Raw genomic sequence first — 8500 nt, 5'->3', positions numbered from 1 at the left:
CCAAGCATTAACCTCCTACCGCTTAATCAATACACGCACACATAAAATTTAAACTCTATATTATCCCTCCATTTAGAGGGATAAAAAGTAAACGCACCGGTTTGTTTACAAGTGAAGCCCGAAATTGAATACATCACAATCACATTACTTCGTTGTCCTAGTTATTTTAATTTGTGACAAAATGTTCTACTAGGAAACAAGCCCAGAATTGAAGAGCACACATTATCACAAGCAGCAGTTTCCCTTTCTCCACTCACATCTAAAGCCGAAATAACACCAAAACAGATTTCAATACAAACCGAAACTGTAAAACGGCAAGTGCAAATATTGAATAACGCAGCAGGCAGAATATCAAAGCAAAGCAATATTCGATAACCAAACAAGCTCAACATCATACAATCAGTGACTATAATGTCGAAACCAACACAATCTATCAGAGTACTCCTCTGGTTGATCATCCCTGCTATGGATCCACCAGAGCAGATTGGTGAGCGAGTTCCCATCATCGTACCCATTCAAGCTCCTAACGTTAGCCAGCGCGCCTCCCTTGTCGTACATCCCTTGCAACGCGTACACGAACCCCTTCCACCCCTCCCCGACACCCTCCCTTGCCAACGCCGGCACAGTCCACTCAACCAGCTGCCTCACGAAACGAGCATCGGAGAAGAGCGCCTCACTGATGGGGAGCAAAGGCAGCAGCTGAATCCCCAGCCTACACTCCTTCCAATCAGCAGGAGCAAACCAAAGCCCACTATCCCTTTTACTAGCCCACAACACCCCAACAACTCTATTATCTCTAACAAATTCAGCTGGATACAAACTCTTCCCCTCCTCCTTCACATGCCACCATGTCTCCGCAGCAAGAATCTCAAAAGCTGAGATGGTCGAACCGATCCAAATCAGGTGGCTGTCTCCATAGGCCAGCCCCATCAGAGCTGCAGAGTAGTATGCATTCACAGCCTCGCTCGTGCTCTCTTGATTCCGCCCGTCTGCAAACTCCGTCAGCCCTCCCGCCCAAGAATGCAGCTTCCACAGATCGAAGCATCTCAACCGCGTGTAGTTTGAGTTCTCCCGCCTGCTCAGGTTCATGTAATCCGCCATCAACGCGTAAGCCTGCGCTCTGTACTTCCTCCCCCAAGTAGAGTCAATCTTGGCCAACACAGCAATCCCATAAACGAAGTATCCGAGATGATAATGGTGATCATTGTACACTCCAAAACCGAAATCAGCACCCGAATCCAACGACCCTTGTTTTGTCACAATGCCTCCCCATTGTGCATCGTAGAGGAATCCATTAGGCCCGAAGGTCCCCTCCAACCACGGCTCGATCGTCTGCTTCAAGAACTGCTTGATTGCAGGGATCACATCGGTGTAGCACACTTCTTCAGCTATCAATGCTAGCCTTGCTGCTCTAGCAACTAATTTGGCGTAGAAGTAAGACGAGGGCGTTGTCACTGCACGAGCATCCAATGCCGCCACATCGTTAACGAGAGCTTCGATTATTTCAGCACATGAACTCTCCTCAACTCCCTTGATCGAATGCCAAGTTACGGATACGGGCTCACTTTTCAAAGCCCAGGAATCGCCGACTACACCAACGAGCTCTCCATCGATGCTGTCGTATTTGAAATCATCCAACACGGATACAGAGCAGTCGGAATCAGAGAGAAGCCTGAGATGGAGAGGATGTGCGAGCATCAATAAATCCCCCCAGCCTCTCTTCTCCCATTTGTAATCCAAAGAGAAGGGTTTTGTGAACACGGCATCGCCCCTCACGGCGTAGCACGAGCTGAATTGATCGAGAATCGACTCGAATTTGGGGGAAGCCACCGGCAATGCTGCAATCCGAATCACGCCGGAAAACACAGTAGAAGAAGTGATCATGTTGATGTCGTGGCTCAGATTTACCGGCGAAGATGCGTAGAGCAGCCATGTCTGATTGTTGTTCAACCTAATTGTGTATTTTGTGCATGAACTGTTGGGAGTCAGCTCGAGAACGGCGTGAATGGTGGAAATCGAGAGGCAAACTGCGCTCAGCACACTGCAGGTCAAATACGGACTACCTCGAACTAGGAAGAATCTAAGATTGTTGGAGGGGAAATCCAGAGTGACGCCGAGATCGGAGAAAGAGGATATAACATGAGTTGAGCTAGGGTTCGGGTTATTGAGCGTGGAAATGGTGAGATCAGCGACGAATACTTGGTAGATGAAGGCGGGATTCGTGAAGAGAGACGGGTAGCAGAGGGTGAGAGACGACTGCGACGATTTGATGAGGTAGGGATGGATGTATTCGGGCTGGTCGCCATTTTTGAGGGCGAAGTTCTGGAAGAAGGAGTTGGTGGGGAGAGGGGCGGCGAGGAGGTGGGGGGCGAAGAATCGGGAGGGGTCGGGGAGGACGGCGGAGTGAGTTTGGGGGAAGATGAAGGGGCGGGATCGGTGGAGCTTGGCGGGTGATGATGGCGGCGGCGGCGACATGGGCGGCGAAGGGGAGGGAGTGGGCGGTGCCGATGGCGGCTTTTTTGGTCGCCTTTTCTTGTTGAAAGGCTTCGTTATAACGGTTTTGACTCTTCGTTTGATCTTCCTCAGCATTTGAATTTCAGGGGTTATTTATATAATTTGGTGGAAGTTGAGGGGCTCGATTGTCACTCGCGCTAAGTTTCGGGAAATTTATCCAGTAATTACGCCACGCGGGGATGTGTCGGTACCTGCCTACGCGTTGTTGAATGAGAAATCAATAAATCAATAATTCAATGATCCAAATGCAAATAGCAACATCTGAATATCTGATGTGAAAACGCAGATGTAATTTTAAATTTTAAAAAAAAAAAATATTCCATCTGTTTCGTTACAAATGTCTCACTTTATATAATGAGATTTTTTATGTAATGAGATGTCTTATTACAAATATCTAATTTATTTTTTGATTATATATTCTCTCTATACAAAATATTTAATCAATTTCGAACAATTCACTTTATCTGCATTCTACATATTTCTTAATATTTGTGTTCAAAAGTAATTAGTTGTAAATAAATTGGGTAAAAAAAATTAGTTGTAAATAAATGAACTATTTTAAATTTTTATTTTTGAAAATTAATTTTATAAAATACTATTAAAATTTTTATTTTGTTCATTCTATTTTTTGTGGTATAATTCTGAATATTGTATAAAATTAAATATTTCAAAATTTATAATATTTATGTGTCATATTTAGATTTGTTTTCCAATTTAATTATATGTGTATATTAATAATTTTTACTTACAATTATTATCGTCCATCACATGGTGGACAAATCTAGTTAGTGGTAAATAAATGAACTATATATAAATTAAAAGTGACGTCTGATTTCAGTAATTGGTTGTAATATTTTCTAGTTGAAGAAACAAGGATAATGGTGCTTATTTAATTCACCCTAACACTATACGTAACTTTAGATATTAAAATTGATTACATATTCACTAGCAGACGCAGTAAATGATACAATTGCCCCAAAAATTGAATGTTGAGCTGTGAAAATAAAATAAAAAATGAAGCTGTTTATTATTCACTTCCCTTTTTTTATAATAATTGGCATTGGTAAATCATAATCATGAGGTTGATATAAGAATTTGATCACCAAATTTCAAATTAAAATGAGGAAACTTACAGAAATAAGAGTTGTGGTGCAAGTATGGCATTCACCTAAAAAACTTAGGCAAGAAAAGATTTAGAGTTGTGAAGAAAACAAAAGGAAGATAGAAATTGAGATGTCTTTAACGTGTGAGTGGGATTAAATGTTTGTGTCCAAGTTAAGTTTGTGCCTATAATATTTATATAGAATTGGGTATCTAAATTGCTTGCAACTGAAGCATGCAAGAAAGTTAAAGATAACAATATCAATATGGGAATCATTTTTCTTATGCTGTTTTTCTTGGGTTATGGGTTTTGTGTTTGCATTAATTATGTTTTGCTGCCCAAATTGAGAAATTGTCCAATTAAATAAAATTTGGTAATAAAATAATGAATCATCTAGTCTAATTTTTAAGATTATTGAATGATCGTCTTGCATGCGGCCGGTCGCATAGGTTACTTTTAATTATGTAGTAGTACTAGTTCTCATGAATAAAAGTAACACTTATCGTGAATTAATGTAATACTTTATAAATATTACTACATTTAATTATAACAATAATTATTTTTTGTAACAACAATGATCACTTGACCAAATAGTTAAGAATATAAGTATTAATGAGTGAAAATAACTAAAAGTAAATATTCTTATGGATAAAAGTAAATATTAGTGTGAAGAAATATAAACTTTCAAACCAATCACATAGTATGCGACCGGATGTACCCAATAATTTGCGTTATTAAATACTAGCTTTTTTTAATTTCTCAATTAAACAATGGCGTCTTGTATAAAAATTTAGCAAAATTACTAATCAACCCGTCGCCTAATTTTATATATTGAAGCATATTTTTTAAAAAAATTAAAAATGGGAAGTTTTTAATAGAAAACAAAAATTAAAGATATATTTTTAAAACTTATAAAAAATTGGGAACACAAAATATAAACATGATTAATAATTTGTGTTTTATGTTTTATGTGGTGGACTTTTGCCACATTTTGGTAATCAGATCATCTCTTTTCCTTTTTTTCACTTGGGCAAGGGGGAATGGGGTGATTTGAGTCATAAACCTCGTTGCTCGCAGACAGAAGTTCGCACCGCTTTATGTTCTCTTTGAAATAGGTCATCTCTTTTTCAAAGAGTGTTGCTACCCACAATTTTGATTCAATTGAGAAATTAGTATATTTAATTTAATGTCGGCTTAATGAAAAATGAAAAATATAATTTTTTTATTCAAAAAATAAATAAATATACGCGTATAATCTTTTACACAATTTTTTTAAAAAAATTAACTAGGCATAACCTTTGTTTGCTCCTTTGCTTTCAAGGGTTTGTTGTAATGTTTTTTCCTTTTTTCGGTTTGTAATAAAATCTTATATTAATATAGATGTTTTATTCCTACTCATTCTCATCTTTTATTTTCTCCTATTGTTTTCATTTGGATAAAATTTGTGCTACGAATCTTATGATAAGATTTTAGTCTAAAAAATAAATAAATTAAAATTTAATACTATCATACCATTGTGTATCAAGGTTAAGGTATATAATCTATTAATAATAGATCAAATTGTAACTTTCCCTACCAAAATAACATCTGAATTACCAGTAATAAATAAATAAATAAATACAGTGAGTATATGTTACTAGTATTTAATTGGTGAGACTTGAAAGTGAAATGTTATTTTTGGCATAGTTTGACATTAACATATTCATAAAACAAAGCAGGTGACCTAAATCAATTTGGGGGAAATCCAACACCAGTAGTATCACTAGTTTGCAACCGGAAACAACAGTTGATGGCCGGCTTACTAGCGTGGGCGGCCGACGTCGTCGGAGGCGGTGGCGGTGGGTGGAGCGACGAAGAGGCTGATCCCAATTCCATACCTCTCATCTTCACGCCCGAGCAACTGACCTACGTTAAGGAGCTAGACAGCAAAACAGCTTCTCTCAACCGCGCGATCCAAGATCTGCGGCTGAGACTGCCCCCTCCCGATATTTCTCAACGCCTTCCTCATCTCCACGCTCATTCTCTTGCCTCCAACAACGCTCTCGCTCTTCAGCTCAACGCCCACTCCTCCACCAAACAAGAGGTATATTCATCTCTTTTGATTTTAAGATTTTTAAATCGTTCCTCTGTTTTTATTGTGATGTTTCTTCCGCTTTGCACATTTTGTTTGTGAAGTTGGATTTATATTTATTGTGTTTATGATGATGATTAAAAAGCAAGTGGCGGATTAGAATCTGGAGTAATTGCAACGGAATTAGCTGAAGCAAGCATTAAGCTCAGATTAATGTCGTGTAGCTAGGTTCAATTTTGCCCCAATAAAATTGGATAGGAATTCGAATCTGATTTCTCATTCTTTTTCCGATTCTGTCTTTGCTATACGTTTCTTAATTAAGGTGCATTTGACAGATTGAGAATTCTTGTCGAGTTTATGGCAATTTTGTGGAAAGAAGGATCCTTGAAGGTGATTTTTTGAAGGCTGTGAATGTAGAGTGCTGATGGTTACTCGTAATTACCCATTGCAGGCACAGCAGAGAGAGGCTAGGTTGCTGCAAGAAAATGCTGAGTATCAACATGCTATATCCAACTGTGAAATTAAAATTCAAGAGAAGTTACAGGAAGCAGATTTGCTCCTAAGTAAGTTGAAGGTCAGAAATTTAGTTTCCTAAACTTATTATCATGCGTTTAATTGGCTTGATGGTTGTACTCCAACCTTTCCTATGTTTGCTATCTCACTATAGTCGTAAATTTCTTTCTTGGAGCAAATTTTGTAACACCATAAATAGTGTGGTATACATGTATTCTTTTCAGGAACTGGATTTGATTGAACAGAACCTGTTAGCTGAGTTGCAAAGAGCACAAGTTTCTGCAGATGCCAGCAATTCAGGAGAGTCCAATAGAATGCTTAACGAATCCCAGCAAACAATTAAAGCTCAAGAAGATGCAAAAGCTGCCAAATCTGCATTGATGAAGAAGTTGGATAGCAAGAGAAAAGAATTGGTCTGTTGTATGGTTATACTTAACCACTGTGTTTTATGCCTATCTAATACATATTGATTGCTAAAATCTCTATCCATTTCTTATTTATAGGCTGCAATAGAAGAGATTGTTCAAGAATTGGAGAAAAAATGGCTGCAGGTCCAAGATAGCGCATTAAAAAAACCAACCCCAGGTACTTAGGTTAATTATCAGATACCTCCATTTACTGTCTAATAATCATGTATTCTGACACGTGTTAAACATTGAAAATTTTGTTTCCAGAGAATCCATGGATGTTTATATTTTTGGAGAAAAATGAACAAATGACATTGAAAAAGCTCTAGCAGTTAGCGACCACTTAAAACAGCTCATATAGTTGATGTTCCGGCTAATTATGTAAGCTATATATTGAAGAAATCTACAATTTAGAGAGTGGAGCTGTCCGTTTTTATAAGTGCTTTTATACTTGCTCCTATATTTTGATCAAAAGTGTATGACTATATGTCGAGAAGTGTATAGAGGAGGTATCAATTTCATATCACGAAGGTCAGGATATGTTCGTAAAATATGTTAAAGTTCAAGACATAAGTTGATAATAACCCTAAACTTTTCAAAGATCAAAATATCCCTATTAAAGTAATTATATGGGATAAGAAAGATTAATTGAAATTTAAAGGAATATAAAAGTTAATCATGGGGCTAAATCAAAAAATGAAGTATACTAAATAATTATTATGATATTATTTGAAATATAAGGCGGAACCTTTTACTTATATATATTATGCAATACAGTCAAAGAGCTTCTTTTTAAAATTGAGAATACCCAGAGTCTGATTTCAATAATCTACAGTTCAAGGAGATCATTAGCCCGTTGGGTTATGAGTTGTTCTTCAATTTGTTAGCAGGATTATGCATGCTTTTAAACCTCCTATGTGCTACTTTTGTCTCTTAATTATTTGGTCTTGTAACATATTTCTAGAAAGTAGATCTTATAAATAACAAATTTTACAACATCTTCGGTATCTTCACTTGCAGCTCAGCGAGAGAAAGCATTGGATAAACAGCTTCACAGCTTAATTGAACAACTTGCAGCGAAGCAGGTCATATTTCGAATGGGTCTATTTACTACTCGATGAGAGTTACATTTTTCCTTGGAAATTTTGTAATAATATTTTTCATCTACATTTCTCGCTTATAGGCTCAGGCAGAAGGTCTTATCGGTGAAATCCATATAAAGGAGATGGAGCTAGAGAAGTTAAATGGGATACGGAGAAGAATCGAAAATGGCAGTTTAGATACCAAATTTTCAAGGAATAGGTTTGGAAGAAGCAACTCTTATCAAGAATCTCTATCTTCTGAATACATTGACGCTCGCCACAAGCTTCCTGTTCATATGGGTGGTCGGAATGAGAGTTTGCAGAGGTTAATGTTGCTCAGATCAGCTTTTGTTGTCTACATTTTGGTTTTGCACATACTGGTATTTATCAAACTTTCATTCTGAGGTTCGACCACTTACTCAAATTTGATTATATGCAAAAGCTATTGCATTTCTTAATGTTGACATTTTATACTCGTGATTGTACATGGTGTATAGTGAGATTGTTTTTAACTTTGGATTTTGGGCGCCTAGTAAAGTTAATTTGGTTTCCATGATTTCATAGTTCATGCAATGCTTTTCGCTTTTCCTTTGGAAATACTCCTTCCTGTTTTTTGTTCATTGCTAATCCCTCTCATTTATGAGAGATGCTATGAAAATAACTTCACAAAAAATGCATTGCATTTCTCGACAAATCTAGTTTTTTTGCCGTTGACCCATCTCACTCACCCTACGTCAATTTTTTTTAATATACTCCATCCGTCCCAAAAATAATGGCCTGTTTCTTTTGAGCACGGAGATTAAGAAATATT

At 37.3% G+C, this 8500-nt stretch overlaps 2 protein-coding genes across 3 annotated transcripts; one reads left to right on the top strand and one right to left on the bottom strand.

Annotated features, from left to right (window-relative positions):
* Positions 1–346: 346 nt before the first annotated feature.
* Positions 347–3786, bottom strand: LOC130989819 (glucan endo-1,3-beta-D-glucosidase 1). Of its 2 annotated transcripts, none has more exons than XM_057913925.1 (2): positions 3648–3786; positions 347–2709 (listed from the first exon to the last, which is right to left on the bottom strand). In XM_057913925.1, exon 2 carries the CDS (start codon positions 2587–2589, stop codon positions 400–402), a length of 2190 nt encoding a protein of 729 aa, XP_057769908.1. In that variant the 5' UTR covers positions 2590–2709; positions 3648–3786; the 3' UTR covers positions 347–399. The 2 variants fall into 2 exon arrangements, with proteins under 2 accessions (XP_057769908.1, XP_057769909.1); XM_057913926.1 differs by having other exon boundaries at positions 347–2705.
* A 1484-nt stretch (positions 3787–5270) lies between these two features.
* LOC130989818 (uncharacterized) lies at positions 5271–8147 on the top strand. The gene is made up of 6 exons (XM_057913924.1): positions 5271–5699; positions 6139–6261; positions 6425–6613; positions 6704–6785; positions 7628–7692; positions 7791–8147. Exons 1-6 carry the CDS (start codon positions 5406–5408, stop codon positions 8091–8093), a joined length of 1056 nt encoding a protein of 351 aa, XP_057769907.1. The 5' UTR covers positions 5271–5405; the 3' UTR covers positions 8094–8147.
* The last annotated feature ends 353 nt before the right edge of the window (positions 8148–8500 follow it).

Source organism: Salvia miltiorrhiza, chromosome 6, assembly GCF_028751815.1.
Source record: "Salvia miltiorrhiza cultivar Shanhuang (shh) chromosome 6, IMPLAD_Smil_shh, whole genome shotgun sequence".
Classification (NCBI taxonomy): domain Eukaryota; kingdom Viridiplantae; phylum Streptophyta; class Magnoliopsida; order Lamiales; family Lamiaceae; genus Salvia; species Salvia miltiorrhiza.
This window is presented reverse-complemented; position numbering and strand designations above follow the sequence as displayed.